Source organism: Triturus cristatus, chromosome 4_2 (genome assembly GCF_964204655.1).
Source record: "Triturus cristatus chromosome 4_2, aTriCri1.1, whole genome shotgun sequence".
In the NCBI taxonomy this organism is placed as follows: Eukaryota; Metazoa; Chordata; class Amphibia; order Caudata; family Salamandridae; genus Triturus; species Triturus cristatus.
In genome coordinates, this window is record NC_140586.1 from 33736396 (window position 1) to 33761093 (window position 24698).

The 24698-nt window shown below is 48.0% G+C and overlaps 1 protein-coding gene across 1 annotated transcript in view; it reads left to right on the forward strand.

The window, feature by feature from the left end:
- LOC146832872 (E3 ubiquitin-protein ligase DTX3L-like) overlaps window positions 1-24698 on the forward strand; it is a 218381-nt gene that overhangs the window by 84015 nt on the left and 109668 nt on the right. The window contains exons 3-5 of the mRNA XM_085600296.1: window positions 12130-12340; window positions 13617-13936; window positions 18364-19878. Coding sequence (XP_085456422.1) covers window positions 12130-12340; window positions 13617-13936; window positions 18364-19878 — 2046 coding nt within the window. The remainder of the gene's footprint in view (window positions 1-12129; window positions 12341-13616; window positions 13937-18363; window positions 19879-24698) is intronic.

Genomic DNA, 24698 nt, shown 5'->3' on the forward strand with positions numbered 1-24698 from the left:
CCCAACCACAAGGCATGTCTGTAAAGCCAGATTCACCGAAGAGTTTCTTGGTAATGTATGAAAGAGGTTAAGTGAACACCAACGGTACTCATTTTATAGACCTTAGAAGGGTAAAAGGCTAAGTCAGCGCCTTAAATGCATGACCATGGTGTTGTGAGCCAGGCCATGCTAAGGCCACTGGAATAGAGGTCGGGATGACCCACTATGAAGGGGCGGGGGGTGTCCCAGGTTTTAGCATCGTGGATTAAACATATTCACAGAAAAAAATGAAGGGAGCGGTAAAAGAATATAAAATGGGGGATTTTGTTAATGTTTCTTTGACAAAAAACAAAACATGCACCCTTTGTTTTTAGCCTGTGAAAAAGCAGGCTGTAAATTTGGTGTTTACACATTCCAACAGGCAGACGCTGCCTTGTCCTCACAACAAGCCTCGAAGCACCTGATGTTTTGGTAAACTCTGACCTGGCCAACCCGGGGATGTTCCAGCTTCATGTGAACTCTTTCACGGCAGGCTATCAAACAACCAGCGAAAGCAAGATGTGCAAGTTACATTTCAGGTCTCACAGACGCGGGTTTGGAAAACCCAACTTGCCCTATCCAGCGCTTATGATCACTGTGTATTTAGCGGCTAGAGGCTGTACACTGTGTGCTGTGTGCAGGCAGCAGCGGGGTATCTGCGCTGCATTATGTGGTGTTTGTCCTTCAATTAAGTCAAAAGCTTTAATTTCACAGCACACTGTCACTCAGGCGGGCTTTGATCTGAGGTAATGAACAGGAATGCCTCAGTTAGGAGTCATGTGGTACATTAACTGTTTCCATACTGAACAAACGTTCGTGGTGGCTCACCGTATTACCTAGCACTATTTTCTGACAAACTACTTGAGTTGCTTTCAAATAATGGATATGTTTCCAAAGCGTGAAGTTATTTACAACTTAGTAATCATCCGCAGGTGGCCTGGAGTTGATGGGGGACGGGGGCTGGAGGGGGCTGTCCAACTAACACAGCAATAACCCCTTTCTTATGGGCAGCAGTTGTAACGTCAACTTAATTACTATTCACAGGGCACCCCTATAAACCATGTAAGCGCTTTGAGACATGGCAATAATCGAGCACAATTTAAAACAAGCATAATAGAGCTCTCACAGGGCGGCGCGCAGTTCTCCCCCTGACGTGAGATGTCCACCCGGCCATCAGTGAGAAAGGTAAGCGGCGCGAGAGAGAGTCCGTGAAAAGTAGGCACTTGGGGAGAAGAAGGCAGGTGCGCAGAAACAGAACAGCAGAGAGAGAGAGAGAAAACGAGGCAATGAGAGTGGATGGCAACGAAAGCCGACTGACTGAAAAACCATAGTGCTTTAGCGTAACGCTGCAAGTAAAAGATCTAGTCCGGATGGGCGGTCACAAAAGGAGACCGTGCAGTAACAAGGAGGGACTAAGAAGCCTGATTATCAATCGGAAGCCAGCATTTACCATGGACAATGACGCCAGCCAATGAAATATGGGCGGGGCTTCCACAGCACTTCCACATCCGTCCCTTCTACAATATGCCTTGCAGAGCGAGCAGCGCTTGCGCTGCAACGCTAGGCTCGACCTAAAAATTAATTTGTCACCCACTCGCACCCTTCTGTGCCTATCCTTCGCCCTCCCTGCAAAAGCCAAGTTCTCCCTGCTCCCACTGAAAGCGGCTACCAGGCACTGCATTGACAGTGGCGCTGTGCGAGCTTCTTGTCATTGCAGGTTTCTTTCCTCTCTCAGCATGTTTCTGCTTTAAAGGCATCGAAGTCTGTTTCTTTTGTTTTTATTAATATTTTTATTTCAGTGAGTTCAATGATCACATGGTCCACAGCGTAAATATTGAATGTAAAACATAAGATCTGCTTATTAAATATAACTATAAACACACAATGTGCCAAATGCATTTCATACAGCATAATACATATTTCATATCCTATATTATTAATTATTAAAGATGGATTTTAAAATGCGATCTAGGGGAGAATAATGACGAAGTATCCTCCTTGACATTACTGGGTGATATATATACCACTAAGGAGTATTGCACATTTACTATTGCAGTCTGCCCCACTGGCCAACCAATGTCCAAGATAAAAACGTTTATGTTACATCATTACTTCTTACTCGTTTTTAAGACAGAAACCTCCACAACAATTTATACTTAGAATACGAGCCTGACCTTAAAGCATACCTCTTTTCCATTCCCTCAACCTTGCACATTTTATTTAACCCCTGTTGGAATGTTGGGGTAGATTCCGTTCTCCAATTCTGCAATGTTAAAGATCTGGCGGCTAGTGTAATAATATAAAGCCGTTCGCCTGTAGAGCCTGTAGAGGACTAGTGTGCATATCTGGAGAGTATCCCAGAGCAGTGGTCTGTGCATCTAGCACTGTCCCTGGTTCCAGACAGACCAACGTCTGCTCCTTGAAGCCCAGGAGCAAGCGCTCCTCCATGGCCATCTCTGGAAATTGTGACTGAGGCCTTCCAGGATTAAAGCTTCAGACTGTGGACATTAACTCCCAATCTTTGTTTCATCAAAGCAATCTTAAGCATGTCTTCCTGCAGAATAAGAGCTTCTGGAAGCGGGGGCAGAACTTGCAAACAGATCGCTTTCTTGAAAAGCAGCTAAAGGCGTGGGGGAAGTTCAAATGATATCTTGCATGCTGAACTACAGATATCAGGTGTTTGCCATGCATATACCTTCCTTTCCTGTAATGCTCTGGTGCTGAAACATGGAGGACTCTGCCGATGAGGCTCCAGTAAACTCATTGTGTCAGAATAGGGTGGGATGTTTGTCACAAGTGGTACATTTCATGACCCCAGGGTAAGTTATTTACCACGTGTGGCAAATACCCCAAAGTATGAGGTTTTTTTTTTTTTTTTTGTGTTTTAAAAACCTTTATTGACATTTCAAACTGTACACCGCTATTTAGCCAACAACCCGGAGGCAGGCAGCAAAGTGACGTGGCGGCACACCGCCAAAGATTATCCACCGTGTACATCTGAGCGATATATCCAAAATATGAATATACACAATTTACAGTAACATACAACCAAAAAGCGACAGTCGAAGAACAGTAGCACATTCCAGTCATCAGTACTCCTGCAGTTACTAACGCGCACCTATGCAATGCCGCAGCCTCGGGAACCCTAGTCGTCCCATCCAGTCATATCATATCACAGCCCAGCCACCAGAGCAGCAGCGGCCTGGGCAGCGCAGCCCCAACGCCAATCAGCCTCCACATGCAGACCCAAAGTGCGCCCATATCAAACCACCAGTCCACTCTCCCACGGCCTCAATCCTCGCCAGCCGCATCTCTACTCGCCAGCCATTCTACTAGCGGCTGCCATATATCCTCTGGTCGTGAACGCTGCGGCATCTGATCCCAATAGGCAGTGAGTTGGTCCTTGCAGTATATCGCAGACCTAACCCATCCTGCAACAGCCGGCGGAGCCTGCTTCTTCCAGTGTACTGCCAGTTGGCGCTTAGCGAGTAGTAGGAGAAGGGCCACAAGGCGACGCAACGCCGGGGGTATATTCTTGACGAAGCCCAGGAGGGCCACCAAAGGGTCCGGAACAATGCGCATGTCCACAATTTCTCTGACAGCTTTAAATATGGCATCCCAGAAGCCGTCAATGGGACCGCATGTCCACACCAGATGGAAGAACGTAGCGTCCCTCACACCACATCTCCAGCACCTCGTATCGGCCTGCAGGCCCATCTTGAAGAGCTGCATAGGTGTACGGTACGTCCTGTGTAGGTAGTTGAAGTGTACCAGCCGCAGCCGGTAATTGGGCGACAATTGCTCAAGCTGGGCACAGCAGAATTCCCATTGTTGTTCCGTGATGCGCACGCCCGCCTCCTCCTCCCACAGTGTCCTGGAGTCCATATGCGCAACCGGCGTCGCACGCTGTGTAGACCTGTATATGCGTGTTATTAATTTCCGCGAGGAGGAGTTGGACAGCACGTCCTCCAAGGCCGCCAGTGATGGCGGGGCCTCCGGGAACGTAGGATATCTCTTCCTGCATGCCGACCGTAATTGATAGTATAGCAGCAGCTCCGATGCCGTCGGTTCAGGGGTCGCGGCCATGTCTGGCAGTGTGATGAAAGTATCGTCCGGATACAGGTCACCTGCCACCGTCAACCCACACGCACCGGCCCGGCGCGCCACCGCCGCGTCCGTCAACGGACCCAACAGGGGATTTCCCTCCAGGGGCATGCTCGGGGCGTAGAGATCAGAGACGCCCGCGCGTCTGGCAATGCCCGCCCAGGCCCAACGCACCATTTCCACGGTGTTGATATCTTCCCTGGGTCGTTTATATTTCTGGTACACCGCCGTCCGTATCGGGCAGGGCGCCGCCACGTCCAGTTCTATCGCAACGTGTGGCTGGTAAGGAATCGGGTGGTGCCAGTAGTGTAAGTATTGTGCCTGCGCGCTGTACGCATACAGCTCAAAGTCCGGGGCTGCCAGGCCCCCCTGATTGAAGGGAAGTGTGAGGAGGTTCCAAGCCACTCGAGGCTGCCTGCCCGCCCAGACCAGTTCGATCACGGCTGAGCGGAGGCGACGGAAGAACGCCTTTGTTAGCGGTAAAGGGATGTTTACAAATAGGTAGAGAAACTTGGGCACCACGACCATTTTCGCGATGGCGATTCGGCCCAGCATGGACAGCGGCAGCGCCTTCCATCTCTTCACCTTGGTCTCCAGCCATTCCATGGCCACCCCAAAGTTAGACAGCCACACTTCCTGAATTGAGCGGCTGATCTGAATGCCCGGATACTTGACCTCGTCGGTGGCCCACTCAATCGGGAATTCCGTGTGACACACAGCCGTGCCGTCCGTCAGCGGCAGCATCACTGACTTCGACCAGTTAATATTTATGCCGGTTAGGCCGCTATAGCGTATCACCTCTCTCATCAGCGGATCAAAATTCTCTGCCGGGTTCATCATATATATGGTAAGATCATCAGCGTACAGCGAGATTAATAGGCCACGGGACGTGAAGCCTATGCTGCGCTGGGTGTGGTGCTGCCTCAACCGAGCCGCCAGGGGCTCCGTGGCGATGGCAAAAAGCAACGGCGAAAGCGGGCAGCCCTGCCGAGTCCCTCTGGTTATGCGTAGGGGCGCAGACGTTTGACCATTCACCCGCACCCTTGCCGTCGGGCCATTATATAGAACACCGATACGCCTAGCAAAGGGCAGGCTAAAGCCCATTCGAGTAAACAATGTCCGCAAGAATTTCCACTCCAGGGAGTCAAACGCTTTGGTCGCGTCCAGCAACGCCGCCGTCGCCTGCACCCTGGGGTCCAGGTAGTGTAGGAGCCCAAAGAGCACCCTCAAGTTCTGAGAGGTGGACCTCCCCATGACAAAGCCCGACTGATCCGACAGCGCTATCTGTGGCAGCATGAATTTGAGGCGGTCAGAGAGCAGTTTCGCATATATTTTAGCGTCAAGGTTTATCAGGGAAAGTGGGCGGTAGGAATCCGGGCTAGCGGGGTCCTTTCCTGGCTTCAGCAGCGTGATGATCAGCGCCTCACGCATTGACTGGGGAAGGATCCCCGTTTCTACCGCCTCCTCAAACACTCTGTGTAAGCGCGGGACCAGGATGTCAGCATATTCCTTATAGAAGGCCGCCGTAAGCCCGTCAGGGCCCGGTGCCTTACAGAGGGGTAAGCCAGCGATCACTGCCCTTATGTCATCCGGCGTAAATGGGAGATCCATGTATTGTCTGGCTCTATCATTGAACCACGCAAGCGCTATAGTGTCCAAGTACTCGCGGAGAGCAGTGTCGTCCGGATCCACCTTGGAGGTATATAATTCTGTGTAAAAGTCTGTCATAGTAGCAAGTATATCCGGTGGCTCCCGCACCACCTCGCCATTCTCCCTCCGTAATTCCAGGATATGATCCGCCCCACGCGGTGCCCGCAGCAGGTTCGCCAGCGTGCGGCCCGCGCGGTCACCCTCTCCATACCGTCTGGCTTGACAGTCTTTAGATAGGTACGCGACCTCACGGTCAGCTTCCTCCTGATATTTAGTCAGTGTCGATCGGAACATAGCCCTCGCGCCATCAGAGGGCGCCGCGAGTAACGTGGACTCAAGCCGCGCAAGTTCCGCCTCCAAGGACTCAAGCGTGCGCCGTATGGTTCTCAAAACTCCCGATTTTAGTGACATGCAGTACCCCCTGGTGACCACCTTGCAGGCCTCCCACAGTATTCCCGGGGACTCTACGGACCCCTCATTAAGCTCAAAGTACTCCTCGAGCTTCTCGCGGAGACCTTGCTGGAATACCTGGTCGCGCAGCGCTCGGGAGGGGAACCGCCAGCTAAAGGGCGTAGCATATTTGGAGGGGGTAGCCAGTGACAACAACACCGGGGCGTGATCAGAGAGTGACCTCGGTAGGTGCTCCACCTCCAATACCGAGGTGTGCAGGTCCCTGGACAACAGCCAGTAGTCCAGCCGGGACCAAGCAGCCCTATGCGCAGTGATGCACGTACCCGCCCGATCTCCGGGGTGCAGCACCCTCCAGGAATCCACAAGCCCCGCATCTTGTATAATATCACCGAGCGTTTCCGCCGCTCTAGGATGATGGTCCCTGGCCGCGCCCTGCCTATCCATCGTGTCAGAGAGCACAACGTTGTAGTCCCCCCCCCACAACACTGCCGCCGGCCCCCGGGTCTGCACCTTATGCCATAGTTCTTCATAAAAGTCAGGGTTGTCATCATTGGGGCCGTATACATTCACCAGCACCACCCTCATACCATGCAGCGCCCCCACCAATATGATATATCTACCATCTGCATCCCTAATCGTCTCATGGGTGGTCCATGGGAGCCCTCTCTTTATTAAGATCGCCACCCCTCTGGAGTAATTGGAGTATGCCGCATGCACTGGCTCTGCCCAACGATGCCGCCTGAGGAGCTGTGTCGCGGTAGCAGTTAGATGGGTTTCCTGCAGGAGGCAGATGTCTATGTCTTTCCTAAGTAGGTAGGCCTGCACTAGCCGGGCCTTGCGGCCGTCATTCATACCGCGCACATTCCAAGTCAGGCACCTCACTCTCTGCACTGCGCCAGGTACCTCAGAAGATCAGAAGCCAACCGCAGGCCATGATCGCTCAGCTCGCCACTCTCGCCCCACCTACAGACACTAGGGTCAAACACCTGTCGCACGGCTAGTAGTCTGGCACAAAAAGGAGCGCGGGACAGCGTGCACCATGATGGAAAACATTGCAGTGTGTACTGTACAGTAAAAGATAAATCACAGCGATGTGCTTCTTCTCGGTCGTCGCCACAAACCCCCCAACTACCCCGAACATCCTCCCAACTCCCAAAACCAGAAACCCCACCCGCTCCAACCCCCCAATCAGGTTGTGCAACTGCCCCCCCAATTACCCACCCCACCCCACCCCACAAACAGTCGCTAAGGCCATCGATAGCAGCCCGTAAATGGGAATCATCCCCTGAGGCGCGCAAGTTGGCCACCTACTAACCCTGTACTTTTGACAGGGCGATCGAGCGCCAGTGGGTTGTGCCAGCTCGAGGACCCCCACCCCCAGAATCAAGAGGTCAGATTAATAGCAGCCCAGCCATCTGGAGGAATTCCCCAATGCCCACAGCAGACACCAGTGTCCGGTCGAGCCCATACAGGCAGGTCATAGGGAAACACCAGAAAAAAAACCCCTGCGGACACACTCATTCCACATCACTTAGCCTGTCCGGAAGGTCTGGTCCCTCCGCAGGCGGGCGATTCTTTTGGTCTCTGGCTAACTGCTTCGCGTACTGCATGGCTGCCTTCGCATCCACGAAGAATGAAGGTTTCCCGGGGCCATGCACCCGGAGCTTGGCAGGGTAGATCAAAGAGTATTTCGTGCCCGTTTGTTGAAAAATTTTCTTCGCCGGCATGAATTCCCTGCGGGCCATCTGTACCTGTAGCGTGAAGTCCGGGTACAGCGCGATGTTGTTTCCCTTGTATTGTACGTCCTTCATGTCGCGTGCCATTCGCAGTATCGTGTCCCGATCCCTGTAATTTAGGATGCGTGCAATAATGGGTCTGGATGGCGCTCCCGGCTTAGGTCTAGGTCCCAGTGTCCTATGCGCCCTTTCAACAAGGAACATCTGCGAAAGGCCGGACCCAAACAAGTCCTTCATCATCTGCTCGACATACTGCTCCATGCTGGTGATGTCGGTCGACTCCGCCACCCCTGTGATGCGGACGTTGTTACGCCTTGAGCGAGCCTCCAAATCCTCGTTCTTTTGCTGTATGAGTGCCAAGACTTTTTCCATGCCCTTCATTTGCGTGGCCAGCGCCGTCTGGCTCTCCTCCGTCTCCGCAACACGAGCCTCCAGCCCTTCCACTCTGCCCTCCTGCTTGTCCATTCGCGTCGTAATGCCATCCATGCGCGCCGCTAGCGCGTCCATCTTGCCATCTATTCCCTGCAGGCTTGTTTTTAGGTCCAGAAACATTGATTTAATGTCCACGTCTTGAGAGCCGCCCTGGGCATCCTGCACCGCATCGGGGTCTCGAGTGTTCGGATCCGGCGCTTTTTGCTTGGATTTGTCAAATGTCAGGCGCGGTTGGCGGGTATCAGGCTTGCCCATTGTTACCTCGCAGCGCCAACTGTGGAACGGGGCCTACGCTGTCCCCAAGTCGTAATCCAACCGCAGGCCCGCGCCGCGGAGTATGTCCTTCCACGGGGTAGCACGCTTCGTCTGATCAGTTGCGGCACAGATCACCATCCGCCGGCTGCCCCCAGCGCGACCTCCTCACTGCGGGGCTCCCAGGTCAGGGCTTCGCAGCAGCACCTCACAGCGTCAGCATCGCTCCAGCCCGGCAAAATGGCGTCGCAGTCAGTGTCAGCAAGGCCCAAGCGCCACCACAGGCACAGGCCCCGGACTCCGGGGGGTGCCGGCCCGCTATCTCTCGTTCCTAGGGCCCCAGCAGTAGGCACTCCTCACCGTCTCACAGCCGCAGACCTACGCTACCGGGTGCCCCCTCGCAGGCCCCCGCGTCGTCGCCGATCCAGGCGCGGCGATCGATCTTCGTCCCTGATCCCAGGGCACAGTGCGGACCCAATAGTCAAAGGGGAGCAGAAGCGACCCACGATCACAGCACGGGTTACCCTGCCGGGCGGATTAGCAGTTCGCGCCCAGCTTGCGGTCTCCCACAGGGCCTCTCTCTGGTCAACAGGCCAGGCGCTCGCGCCACGACCTCCGTAATGGCTTCCGAGCACGGGGACCCAGAGTGCCCCGATCTCCAGCTCCAGCTCCGCCAGCGGCGGATCCAGTCCAGGGCGAACCGCCTTCGAGTCCCAGCGTCCCCCGAGGGGGCAAAGTCAGTGATCAGGCCTGGGAAGAGCAGCCTCACGCCCGCGAGCAGCACCGCGCCGCTCCGGGCACCAGTCCCACGCCAGTCCCCGGCTTCTAGGAAGGTCGTAGGCCCCGCCTCCGGTGCTCCGCTCGGCAGGCCGATAGTCGCCGCCGCCGCTCACGCCGCGGCAGGGATCCTCTCCGGCCGGGCCCCCACACCAGGGGGTTCAAGCGGGGGCGAGAGGACCGAGACTAGGCACAATTTCGACGGATATTCACCGGATTAATTCGCTCGATCGGCGGAGCTGCGGTTTCAGGCAGCCATTCCGCCTCGCAGCCAAGCCACGCCCCCCAAAGTATGAGTTTTTAAAAGTAAAATTAATCATAATATGCGGGATCGTGTTTTTTATTTTATTTTTTAACGCACAGAATGCAAAATATTGTGCCTTTTTCCCGGGTCTTTCTGACCTGCCAGAATTTATCAAGGAAGAACTCTGCGGGTATGATAGCTTTTTGCAACTCGTAATTCTGATCCTAGTGTAAACACGTGTTTGCATCGGTATCTAAATGTAGCACTTAACTCATAACGAGGGCCATAGTCACGCTTGGGACGTGGGGGTATTGATGTACTTGCATATAGCCCCACTACCAGCAGCAGCAGGTAACTGCACCAGTGCGGCCATCACTGCAGCACCGGTTGTCCTAGAGGGTGAGAAACAGATTCACATTAAAAGGCAGTGACTGTGCTGTGGGCACCATTTCCTGATTTCTTTGTTTTCTTTTTCAAAGGGGGCTTCTTTAGCTTAATGTGTTTTTGTGATAACGTGTAATGGGCTTTTAAAAAGGAAAAACAGAAGAATGTGCCTCCTGTTTACTTTATAGGATCAATTTGTGAAATGTAAAGTATATCTAATAAAAATGTGCTCTTGTGTACCTCAAACAGGCAGAGCTATTCGAGTGTTTATTAATTAAAAAAAGATACCCCTGTACATATATATCAATGAATACTGGAAGGAGGTGACAAGTGTCATGTCAGAGGTTATGGGGATGAGAATCCCAACAGAGCCACGCTGGCTGCTATTGTAATGTAACAGGGGAAGAAAAATGGCCGCAATATACAACCATTTGGCTAAGAGTGGCTGTGATGGTAGCAAAACGAAACATAGCAAGAAAGTGGGGCGCACGTTATGCACTGGACTTGACAGAATGGGAAACTGACTTGGATTGGTGCTCCAATGTAGAGAGGGTGATATATAAAGCCAGAGGATGCCCACACAAATGGTATAAAATTTGGGGTACTTGGCAGAAGTACCATGGGTACTGAGGTAATGGGGGGGGGAGGGGGGGGGGGGTCGAGCTTCAGATGAGAGAATTTCTGATGCTCACTAGGGGTTAGAGCAGAGACCTGCAAATTTGGCTGCATTGATGACAAGAATGACAATATTTGATTATGTAAACTCGATATTGTGATTATGTGACTTAGACAGAGCTGTGTTCAATAAAAAGAGTTAAAAAAAAAAGAAGGTACCCTTATGGGAGAAATAGTAAATCCATTGTCACAACAACCTTACAGACTTTTTATTCAAGTCAAACCAGCACGCACATCTGACTTTGGATAACTTCTAAACATATTGTGTGTATCTATTAGATTTCAATCCTCCAAACAATGTGAATACAGACTATGACCCATCACCCTGCAATCATTTTAGCTTGTTAGTTAACTACAACAGATCAAGGACCCGTGTTTCCAGAGTGTTAATGGGTCCATGACTAGATAAGGGAATGCGCCATGCACAAGGATTTCTCTTCATTAGGAGGCAACACAAGGACTGAAGAGAAGAGGTAGAAGCACTAACCTCCTGTTTGGGGGGGGGGGGGGTTATGGGATCACTATATTGCATGCGATATATCGCATAATAAAACTGGTGTATTTCTTTCAACTACCACTGGATATTCAAGGTAAGCAGATGATGAGTTAAGAATGGTAATCTATACCTGCCTATGTATACCTTGGTGATGTACTAGATGCAATATTTTGGTAGATCAAGTTTGTTGACATCACTATAGTAAGCTGCAACCAGAAGTCACTATCATACCTTCCTGATCAGTTCACATCAGTGGAGTGATGGGCGTCCTTCTAGCCCCCCTTGTTCTCTGTATATTCTAAGCTCTCATTAAAAGGAATAATCCTACAGCAAAACTCCCTCTTCTTATTCATATGGGAAAAGGATAGAGCAGTGTCTGCCCAGCAGTAAGGAACCACTGCTCCATACTGTGCTGGAATGGTCAGCTGACTGGTCTCCCATGCAGTGCCGCACTGGTTCGGAAGTTATGCGGCGTACATAAGAGGGTCCCCACTCGATCATGTAGTGCTTGCGTGATTGGGTGTCTGCATGTTGTACAGCTTGAGGGTCCTTACAGTGTAATGCAGTGCTGCAGTGATGAGGTGACTGTATGGTGCACACTAGGGGCTCTTCACTCCTCCATGCAGTGGTTGGCCTACGGTGCAGTGTACAATAGAATGTCCTCACTTCGATATGCAGTGCTGCTGTGGGTGTATAATTGCGCGGTACACAATAAAGGGTATTCATACTGCTAGGCAGTACTGCAGTGGTCTCAAAGTATAAAAACAATAACTTTAATAATACATATTTGAATTTTATATTAAAGTAATAAAAACATAATGGAAATGTGTGTTAGTGGAATCAACCTTGGCCAAGAGAGAGCAACAGTGCAAAGGTAACTTGCAGATGAGCGAGATGATGCTGAGATGAAGGTGTATATCTGGTTCCTGTTCTCTTGTCTCCACCTCCAGGACATGGATACCGACCAGAGTACGCCCCAGTCGCCATGCTGCAAGTTCCACCGTCTCGTGGTTCGAGGTCTCACAGCTACAGATAGTACTAAAAATAAACTGAAAAAGCATATTGGAGCTCTCGGCAACATGCTCCAGCTAGGAGAGGTAGATGTGGTATCGAAGGGGGTGGAGTCGGGCTGCCTGCAGTTGGAGTTTACCTGCAGCAAAGGTAAAGATGATAATATACCCTCTGATACCAAGAGTACTGTAAGACTTCTATCATTTCTTCATCTCCTCTTTGCAGCTCCACAATCTTCCACTGAGACCAGATCTCAACTAATCAGCCTTAAATCTGTCGCGCGCCTTTAATCCATCACCAACGCGACCTTTCGGCGTTCCACATGCAGCTCGAGCACAATACAACATAAGCGTCCACTTCATTCAACCTTATACAATACTTTATGAAATTACCAATCGACATCAGCCTCATCCACAAAACACCATCTGCTACCAATCATCACTGCACGCGTGCAAACAGCACCAGAATCCTACCATACGCAGAGTTCTCCAGCTGACCCTCTAGCTCGAATTCAAAGAACCATCATCTTCCATCCAACCCAACAGCTATTCATCTGATCCCACAGCTCAAGTACAAAGCACCTTCGGATTACCTCCGTCCCCACTCCACTCCTTTCTGATTCACAACTCATCCACATGACACCACAGCCCCTAAAGCCGTCCTTGCAGCTTTCTATCATGCCCCAGAACTCATTCACATAATGCCATCATTCTACTTCCAGCGCCACATCTCTACATCCCACCTAACAAGCATCCAGCTAACAATCCTACACTCAGTCACACAACTTAACATCCGACCCCATAGCTCATTCACAGTCCCACAACCCTCCAGCCAAGCACCACAACTTTTGTCTGGCATCAAAAGTCATTTACATGATGCCCCAAGTTGTACCCTACACCCCATGTACATAGTATTTGAATTCTACCAATCCCATAATTCAACCTTATAAGACCATTATCCTCCAGTCAACCACAACATTTTCCATTAGACCCCCACAACCCATCCACTGGGTCCTGCAACACCCAGTGCATACCATTTATACAAACTATATCCTTGATTTAGCATCATACTCACCCAACTGAACTGAACAGCTGTCCACCCTTTGCATGCCATCCAGTCATAAACACTATTAACCCCACTAAATCTCACAACTCATTCACTTTTATCCTGCCATTCCCCTCCCCAAAGTTCTCAATTTATCCATGCAAACCTATAATATAAATGATCAACCTACAGATTACGTCAATGGCAAGTGTTTTAATCACTGAGCGTTTTAGCCGGTACACCAGGCTTAATCAGGCGCCCAACTTATCAAGCCAAATGTATACTTTATCGACTCATCCTTATTCATCAGACCTCCATGAACCCCATAACCCTCTCTTTCCTGATTCTCTGTTTATGATAATTTTTTCATTTTGTTCACTAGACGCCACATGTGTAAAAAACATCACCTTGGAAATTGATGGAACACAATATGAACCTGCTTTCAAAAGAGAAAATGATCTTCAAGGTGCAAGAGCTGATGACCCAATACAAAAGACTCAAGACAGTCAAGTCCAAGGACTCCAAGATGTTCTAATGTCAGCGAGCCAGGGATCCCAGGGACCCTCTAGAGCCACCGAGTCTGCAGCTCCAAGCCAGCTAAGTCACAGCTGGCCCTCATCCGCAACCTCTGCAGTTCAGGATTGGCAGAACCAAGGATGGTCCGGTGTCTCAGGGATCCAAAGTCTGGATCGTAAACCCAAGGTGAGTTTTAAGTACTGTTGTCTGTTAAACCTTCTATGGTTGAATACGATAATGTGTTGGTATCTACTGGAAAGGCCAGAACCGAAGGGAAAATCCTTAGTTCCAATAGCTTTACAAGTGACTGCTAACTCATGGTCAGAGCTGCAAATCAGTGATCTGCATTAAAGCCCAGAACCTTCAAACCTAGGCAATTGACAGGGCTTCCGCGAACCTCCCCTCTGTTGCCCTTGTTTATGGATCTGGTGGTGAGACCTATCGCACAAGAAATTGCAAGGCGTCCGCTACTGTATTGGCGACGTCTGTGGGCAACAATCGAGCTGGCGGAGTACAGAGCCGAATTGCAAGAGGTACTCAGCCTACCTGGGGCAGGGAAGCTTCCTTGGCTTATGCATATCAAGAAAAGCTTAAATGAGATAGGCTGTCCCGAGCTATGGGCAAGTCCTATAAATGCCCACACCAGGGTCACGCGAACATATTTATCCACCATGTACTGGAAGGCGAAATTTGATAACATCTCAGAGGACCCCAAGATTGGCTCTGTAACTCGCCAGTTCCTGGATATAAAAGCCATTTACCAACTAGAGCCGTGCTTGGATTTTATACGTCCAACCATTGCCAGGAAACTCTATTTGCAGTTTCGTCACGGTTGTCTCCCCCTGCATTCAGTTGTTAATAAATGGTCTAAGGATGTTCCCATGGCCTGCCCTGCCTGTGGTCTAGCGGAGGAAACAGAACTGCATGTTTTTTTTGTTTGCCAAGGCTACTCTAAGATCAGAAGAAGAGAATTACAGAAATTATGTAAGAATCTAGATGCTATCCATTGCATAGATATGTTTAGGCTTTTAAAACATGACACGAGCATGCATATAGTATTTGCTACCTCACGATTTCTTGCTGCAATGTGGTGGGCTCGTCTGCAATTTTTAAAACCTTAATGAAATGTATTTTTTTATCTGTGGTCATTGACAAATTGCGAAAGATCTTTTTCTTTTATCAATATATTTTATTCTTTTAAATATTCCTGCCAAAATCTTTTTTTAATCGTTGACATGAAATACTGTCTTTTATGGTTTCATAACCGAAATAAAGATTTTCTACTACTTAGTTCCAATAGCTTTACAAGTGACTGCTAACTCATGGTCAGAGCTGCAAATCGGTGATCTGCATTAAAGCCCAGAACCTTCAAACCTATTTTATAAGCCAAAATCAGTTATCAATACTGTGATACAGCTGTTGCAGCAAATAGGGTAAGACCCAGTGGAATACTGTGATACAGTGGTTGCAGCCAATAGGGTAAGACCCAGTGACTGCAGCCGAAGTGAATGATAACTAGCTTGGGGCTTGATTCACAAAGCCGTTTGCACGTGTGTCAAACGTGTGTGCTGAGAGGTTTAGATTTATGAGTGTAAACACACATTTAGTATTAAAAATTGATTTTCAACTCAAAGTGTTCTACTCGCATGTAAAATTGCACCAGTATGGTTACATTTAACATGAGAATACTCGGCACTTCTGGGTAGGAATATGTAGGTTAACAACAAGTTTTGGGATATTTACAATCCTCTTTTGGAAGTTTCCCACCAAATTATGCTTATAAATTTACTCCTGTCAAGAATGTGAATAAATACGCGTTCCAACAGCAAAATGAGGAATGAGGAATCAGAGAAATCCTCTTTCCCTGTCGTCCTACTAGTTTCGGAGGATTCTCCTCCGCAACTAGTAGGACGACAGGGAAAGAGGATTTTCAGCAGGGTAAAAACAAAATAATGCAAATGAACATTTGTGTTTCGTTGTCATGTAAGGAGGTGCATCATGTGCATTTACACATGCGTAAACGGTAAAGCTTGTACATGACATGAAATTCATAACGAATTCCATGACGACTTATGGGAATTTGTAGCTGCTTTGGATTCCCATGAGGCGTTTTGGAATCCTTTGTGAATATCCTGGTAGCTGAAAAATTACTCCAAACATAGAAGGCAAACTCAGAGAGTACGTTTCCCACTACTTTTCGTGAATCAGGTCCTAAGTGCTTAGATGCCAGCACCAAAAACCCACCGAATGGCTTCCTGCCCCACTGACTGCTGAACACTTCAAGTGATTCCTTATTATAACAGATACCTAATGTTCTTAGCCAAGACCATATGTTTTTGAGGTTCTTCAGTTTCACGTCCCCTAACAATATCGTGAGGGGTGTAAAAATGTCTTCTCAGCCAATACAAGTAAAAAATGACACAAAAGGGGAGGTCACTGTATGTGCCACATAATGCATTTTTCCCCACAAGCTCTCAATATACAGTGTTTGTTGTTGAGATGTATATCGGGTGGAGGAAAGTGGAAAAACGTAGTGAGTACCTCGGATATAGATTGGTTTCAGTGCAGCACGTATGGCTGAGCGAAGGATGCAGATGGTGAAAAAAGTAATCCAAGGTGGAGTGGAGCGGGTGTCCTAATGCATTGTGGGCATCAGGTTGACATTGGGGTCACACCAAAAGACAAAACAAGCGTTGGCTTAGCCAATAGGTCGCACCTTTGGGACCTATTGGCTTTACCAAGGCATAGACAAAAGAGGAAAAAAGGCCCAATGAGGCAATTTCTACTGGCGGGCACTTCCTTATCTAGGCGTGTACGTGCTTCACAATGCATGCGCACACCTACGAAATGTCACAGGTGCCTATTCTTTTTAGACATATATATCGATCCGAGAAGGAGTGCAAAAGCGCCTTTTCTATGTGGAGGGTCCCGCAACAATCTGCCTCAATGGCCTCTAAACAGTATACATGTAAAATAAACACTAGAGGTGTCAAGTAATGCCAGTGGAGGTGGAAAACAGCACATGAGGGATAGCAGCAGCAGCCAGGAGGAGAAGCACAGGAGGGAGAAAGCATGGAGCCGGAGTAAGGAAGAGGTTGTTGGGAAGAAGCACACAAGAGAGGCAGCAAAACGAAGCGCAGGTGTGGTGAATATTTTGGGATGGGGGGGGGGGATAGAAGCACACGTCCACGAGGGAGAAAACTAATGGAAAATACATGTACTTTAATGGAGTACTTGACCAAAAGAACAAAACTAGTTCCCTAGGAGTGAGCAGTGAAAGATACAAGTCAGCCAAACAAAAGAATGGTAAAGAGGTTGTGCTCAGGAACAAACACAATATGGACAAGCAAAGCCATTGAATAAGAAGCAAGCAAATGAGGGTGACAATAAAGCCAACCAATGGTAAGCAATGGGCGGGTTTTAATTCCCTGTAATAGGTCTTAGTGCCAATATCGACAACACTCCCCATCCCTCCCACAGCAATAACCTGGAGAAATAATCAGACAAAGCACATTCTTAGTGGAGAAAATTGCTGCAGGTTTATTTGCATAACAAATAGGCCAACATGGTGGGTTATCTCACGGGTGATCCCAGGGCAGGCAGCCCCTCGCCGCCTGATGAGCCAAATTACACCGTGGCCTTAGCCAACCGGTGTTTGTTAGATTTGGGGGGAGGGGATAGCCCCTCCCACCTGTGGACCACCAGTCCACCCCCTTACTCACGCCCCCCAGCTAAGGGGGCGGAGCGTTGCAGGCAACCCCCAGTTGCTCAGGTCCACAACCACCCGTAGGACTAACGGGGCGCCGCCGCTCCTCCAGGGTCCAACACGAGGACCTCCCTGGAGATATTTGGCTTTCGCACCTTTACTGTGCTCCTGCAGAAGGTACCCTTCTGTACCTTACAGCCTCTGGATCGCCCTGTAACTCCGCCTGCAACACAAAATAATAAGTTAGACCCCCCCCCTCCTGCCTGTACGCCGGGTAAGCGGTGGGGAGGGAGACGGCGTCAAGGGAGCATCAAAAGAGGGCGACCAGTGGGCGGGAGAGGTATAAGTACCTCGCCCCCCGCCCCCTCCTGCCTGGAAGTGACACGGGCATGGGGGACCCTTGTGGGTCCCAAGACACTAAGAGGCTGACTTGTGTGCCATCCTGTGGCACTAAGGGGGGGGGCGCCCTCTTAGGAGGGCCCCCTTAGGGGGCCCGGGGCAGCCCTGCATTTGCTCTGCCTGGTAGGGTCGACCTAACAAAGATTTCAAGAAGCCCACTATGTGCACTATTCAGAACTCAACACTAGATGGCAGGTATACACAGAGCAGGCGACTCTACAACAGAGCAAGGTTCGAACCAATGATAAAGGGGTAGTAACATTTCCGTTTTTATTAGAGTTGAGAGTGGGGTCTACTTTTGTGTTTTGTAGATAGATTTTAAACATCTACTGCATGCCTAATTATTTTATTGTACTTTGATCAATCTGAATTGCCCATTGCTTATAGCTGTATTGCTTTGCATCTGTTTAGTGCTATGTTGTGTACATTTTAATATGACGCAAATATGTATTCGCTGACCAATACAATCAAAGCCATTATTATTTCTTTTTTTTTTGTCTTCCTTTAGATTGAAATGCTAACAGGGTTGCAGCTTGATCTCAAAGTCCTTCCTGATAATCTGCAAGGAGCAGTATTTGATTTGATCAGATTGAATGACCTAAGGAGTAGCTTTCCAATAGATAGAAAGATCACAATCGAAGGCCCATTTGAAGCTGTAGAACAATTTTATCGAGGAGTGATTGACCTTCAGAACAGTGTTCCGGGTGAACATACACCTAGTGAAATACAGCAGAAAACACTGAGCGAGAATGAACCGATGACGCATACTCACTACAGAGAGCTGGATAGCGCCATGGAACAAGACACAAACATACTGAGACTCCCCTTGTTCCACTATGAATACTTGAACAAAGTCTGCGCAGACAAGATCTCTGCCATACAGCAACGCCACCAGGTGGACATTCTATCAGAGGTGGTCCTCAAACTTCAGGAAAAAGGGGGCCAAGGCTATGCTCAAGTCGAAAAAGCACTGGACGCCCTCACAAATTCCATCCAACCACTTATAACAGATTTGGGACAAACTAAGTTTTCTATTTCAGAGTCCGAGAGACAATATGTGGTAAATGCTTTCAGGCAAATCCAGAAGAATAAACCTTTGTACACATTAATGGAACTGGAAGAAGAATATGCTATCACTGGGCCGAAAAGCAACCTAACGCAGGTGAAAGATGAGCTGTTGGACCTTGTGAAGTTAAAGGCAAGGCCAAAAGCCGTCCTGAAAATTGAGAATAAAATGACCACAATGGTGAAAGAGATGGATATCCCAAAGCTTCATTGGGAGATTCTGGAAAACCTCTTTAGGAAGGAACTGGAGACCATTAATAGCATTTTCCAGGTTCTAATAGAACCAGAAATCCAGTCACACAAAGGCAGTGTCAAGATCCTCATGAAGAATCTGTGTGCCACACAAGACCACTCTGGAAATGCCTTTCAGGCATTTGTCAGTCTGTATCAGAAAGCTACGACCAGTTGCATTGTGAGGGTAGTGGACGGCAGACACAGGGATCGTGTCAGAGTGCTGTATGATGAGGTTCGATTTAGTCACCAAGGAGTACGTTCCATTGTTCCAGAAGGGGGGGGTCTTGCTCTGATAGGCCTGCCACAACATGTAGAGGTGGCTGTCCGGGACATCGAAGAAAGACTGGGAGAGAAAATGTTTCCACATCTACCTCCGGGATCAGTGGGAGCTAGTGGTCCGCCCAGTTCAAGTGTATTAGCACAGCCAAAGAAAGAAGAAGCAAATGGCACAAACGACGAGGAGGAGAAATGTTGCATCTGCATGGACAACTTCGAGGAGAAGATAACCACAAAGTGCAATCACTCCTTCTGCAAGATGTGCTGGGATCAGGCTATGGCCATGAAACCTGAATGCCCTATCTGTAAAACAACATATGGGAATATTGAGGGGAACCAGCCTGAAGGAACAATGACTCACAGGCCACTGAAAGACCATCTCCCTGGATTTGGACATCATCATGGAACCATAGAGATTCAATATCACTTTCCAGATGGTACACAGTCGGTAAGTTCTTTTAACATGATTTTAAAGTACTAGAAGTGGTTGCTTGGTTCATACTTGTACTGTATACACAGAACAACGGTTTAGTAAGTGATACAATAAGTAATTTAGTTTTTTTTTGGGTGATTTTATTGAAATATGTATTGGTCTTTCAGTCCACCTGATTTCACATCTGATAGCAGAATTTCCTGTTCCAGCACAAAAAGGTTCCACTCAATACCATGAGAAATGCTCGTTTGCCAATAAAATAGCTTATTAGCATTAAAACTCAGACATAGCTTTAAGAATATTTCAGTCTGCCAAGTATTTGAAAACAGCTTAAACAGTGTCCTCAACAACTCCTATAACAAGGATGTGATTATCCAATGAGAATGAAGAATGAAGTGGTAACACCCCACTGAAATAGCTTCAAGCAGACATCTTCGATTTCACAAATTACAGGGCCATTTCTATTATAATGTATCGATTCTAAGCATTACATCAAATTATTGCTGACCAACTGTAGAATTTTAAATGGTATTCTTGGTCATAAGCAGGTAGTGCCCCTGTCTCTGGACTCTCTGCCATCTTCGATCCAGGATAACCGCTGTAAAAAAGCAGTGTCGGAGCCTGGATCTTGTGTGACCTTTCGACACAGTGGGACAATGCTGCTGTTCTTGGACATCTCAAGATCAGAGGTTCTGTAGTTGAGAATTGGGTGAAATCTTTTCTTCCCTGTGCTACTTCGATTTTGACCAGACCTCGTCTCTGGTGTAAACCAGAAACACAAATCAGATGGGGGCCCTCAAGGACTGGCCTTTTTTTGAGCCTTTTTTAAGATTCCTTATATAAAAGCGCTACATTCTCAGGCAATGCTACAACATTTTGCAGCTGTTGCTGGTACTTCATCAGAAACTCAGGAATACATACTGTGGGAAGCCCCTATATCTGAACAGTTACCCAAACACTCATAAATCCTTCATCCTCTCAACAAGAATTGGTAACCTTGCTAACTTTTAAACCAGATGCTTCCAGGCCCAGTGGGAATGCGGAGAGACCCTACCCCTCTTCTACAATATCCATCCTATCTGGATTCATTTTCACATCGTTGTTCCTCTATTTCTTAGATCAATAATAGCAAACAGGTTAAAAAGTGTTGGAGAAAACAGATTATTTCCCGCATATTTTGGGAACCAGTATCACCAGCCTTTCTATCAATCCACACTTTGCCTGTTGGGAAACAGGTGGGTGTATCTATCATAACCTTTCATCCTACCTTTCTTGAACGGGTTCTACAGTTCAAGAATGATAGATGGAGTTGTTGCTTATTCTTAGGGCAGGCGGTCCGCCCATAGAACTCTGATCCCCGCATATAAGGAAGATAGAGGAAGGACCACCTTACTAAGATCAATTCAGGGTCCCATTATAGTTGAAGTATTACTCTCCATTGCGGCAAACCCCATCTCAGTAGCAAAGCCTATGCACCAAAAAACCCCATTAACATAACATTTCTGCTGCAGGACACCGGTTCCAAAAATAAAGACAAAAATCACATCAGCAGTGCAAGACTTTGAATCTTTCAGGAGTTTCTTTGCATTTTTGGTAGATTTGAACACATTTTGAAATGTCGGAACTGTCCTGTTTTGCTAAAATGTGAGCACCCTGTCTTTAACTTTAGCCCTAATGGATTTTTTCTTCCCAGTATTCTTCCTGTCCTTAGAATAACTGCACTATTAGACTTATGACTGGGAGGCCCTCTAAGACTAGTTGGTGATATTATCTTAGGTCTAGCTCGGTGGACGAACCTGATATTTTTGGAAATGAGAAGAGCAACCCTTTTCTAAGAAGAAAACAGAAAGGAGAACACCCTGACAACCGTAGACTGGCAAAACTTTATTTAGGTAGATAAACATAATTTAGAAGAATATTTCTTAAAAACATAGTCACTGTAGATAAGAAAATGGCACAGTTGAACATTTGATGAGAAAATAAACAGGGCATGAATAATGTAGTGGGGAGGTACCGTAGTAAACATAAGGGTGAAGATACTTTGGTCTAAGAACAGATAAGAGGTAGTAGGGATAGCTAGAAGTTGAGGTACTAGGGTACAGGCAGAGATAGAGGTGCTAGATTATAGGTTAGTATAGAGATACTGGGGCATAAACAAAGGTAGATCAACTGTGGCATAGGTAGGATTAGAGATACTAGGGTAAAGGTACTGCATTTATCTAGCGTTTCATACACCTGACAAGTTGCTGCAGCACGTTATCGGACCGGTAGCATCCTACCCCGGGTGGGGTTGTTTAGAAGGGTGTTTTATTACAGTAAGGTCTAAGTTAGAACTGTTTTTGGACCATATGTGAATGACTAGAGTGGTGCTCTGAAACTGTCTGGGGCTGCAGCGCTTGATAGTGTGTTGAGGAAGAACCAGGAAAGTCAGTGAGGACGTAGTATGCATTAATCTTACTCTGTGACTTAATCAGCAGATCACTTATAGAGTTCTTGGATGACAACTGAACCACCAAACCTACATCCTGAGCTGGAATCGACCAGGATAGAAGTTCTGTATAATCCTGGAGGGGCTGATAAAGGACAGGAGAGAGGGTGAGATGGACTGTGTTAGTCATCCATGATACAAGCCATTATTGTTGTGGGAGTGTTAACTGACAGGCATCGAAGTACTTGGGTATAGGAATAACCTAAGGTTCTAGGGCGTAGGTCCTAGATAGAGGTATAGGTAGGAGTAGAGGTACTAGTGTATTGGTCGGTGTAAAGGTATATTAAAACTTTTAAATCCCATAAAACATATATGGGATAGTACGAGTGGAACCACCTCGGAAAATAGAAAAAGGGCAGAAGCGAGGACCAAAGTGGGAGTTGTGTGTGTGAGGGGGGTGTCTGGAGTTCTCTCCACCACAAACACATCGAAGAGAGGGTTGCCAGGAAGTCCCTTGCCTCACTCCCATAGAAGAGAAATGAGGGATCTATTTGATCATTTCACAGGGAATTGTTTTGATATTAAGGATACACACTTTGATGGATTCAGTTTCCTGTAGTGCCGTTTGTTTAAAAAAATTAGAGTCAGCTGGTTCATGTAGAAAGTTTTTCCTGAAACAGTTTCCAGTACATTTTTTTCCAGAATCACTTAACAGCCAAGATGACCATATTCTCTTAGACAGCTTACCGTACCTAATTTCTGCTTTCAGCACTTCTTCTACCTGTGAAGAGGATGCGAGATTCACAGAGATACAGAGGAGGCTGAGGAAGCCTGCCATGGCCACTGAGACACACATTTATTCCTCTTTCGCAATGTTGCTGTTATTTCTCTCTAGTTGTGCTCCCTAAAGAGTGAGTCAAAAACAAAAGGGGAACACATCTGTTTGTATCATGTGTGGCTGTTGATACACATGCTCGGCATATTCCTGCCATCTAGTGTGAGGCTCGGATGTTTACTAATTGTTTTTCTTTGAAGAAGCCTTTTGAGTCCTGAGGTACAGTGACTCCTTCCTTAGATGGTAATGCACATGGGTATCAACTTTATTGTTGGATAGTTTTTTTTTTTCCTACCGTCAGGTTCCAATCTGGTTCTATGTTTGGCGCTTAATGGTGGTTACTGCCAGGCCCATTTGATCGATTTGACTCCAGTGCTAACAGAAGATATCACTACATCAGTTCTTCTGTCCCGATTTCCTTTTTCATCACCACTCGGTGGACACCGAAATCCAGCCTCCCTTCAGTGCCTCACCACGTGGGCCTCTGACCCCTTCTGGGGCCTTCTACTCATTGCCTGTTGAGCCCCATTGATGAGAATGCCAGGTCCGTAATGGAATGGATGCCCTTTCAGTAGTGCTTCAGTGCCATTCCAAGTTAGCCTTGTTGAACCATCATCAAGTCTGCAATCTCTGCTTCTCCCCGGAGCACAATGACAGCACGTGGCAGGCCTGCCTCACCTTCCAGCCGAAGAAGACCCACCTGTTCTGACGCGAGTGGAAGTGGGCTCATTGAAGAATGCAGAGGCAGGATGCCCAAGACCCCCTAACATCTTTGAAGAACACAACATCTAGGTGGAGGAAGAAGCCAGTCCCTTAGAGGTCCAACTAACCCACTCCAGTTCAGAGGCGAGCTAACCCTCTGAGTCTAAGGGAGAACACCATCAAGACCCAAGCCTGCACAATCACGGAAGACTTAACGTGAGTATGGTCAGCACCCACACATAGCCAATGACCGTATAGCATCGACTTATACAGGTTGACAGGCTGAGCACCACCCCAGAGGGGGCTGGGCTTTGAGCTCAGAGTCTCAACTGCAGCCTGATGAGCCACACTGCTGCCATGATTGGCATAGACCAAAGGCTTTGGAGCTGACTGCTCCTTCCTACAGCCACAAAGATCCTGCATAATCCTTTGTTCCCTTCTGACTGACCGGTCCCTCAGCTCCGGCACAGAAGCCAGCATGGAACCAAAGATGACATTGGCACCAAAGCTCATATCAGTGCAGAAAACACTTAGCACGTCGAAGGCTCCCTCAACACTGAAGACACATTTGGTGCTGAAAACACCATTGACCACCTACTCAGAATATTTGGGTCAGCTATTTCTTCAGCACTTACAGAAGGAATTAGATGCTCACAGAAAGTAGCTGTTTATTCATTCATTGACTGGCAGAATCTCCACAAAGCTACCAAGGAAGCCACAGGACACTCTTACCATGAAGAGAAAATTGACTTTTAAGGAGTAGATCACTTTGGAGCCTCCTCCACCTCCCAAGCATAAGAAACAAGGACAGGGGCTTGAGTCCTGTCCCTGCTCGACCTCTTCCTACTCCGCTAGATTCCTCTCCTTCAC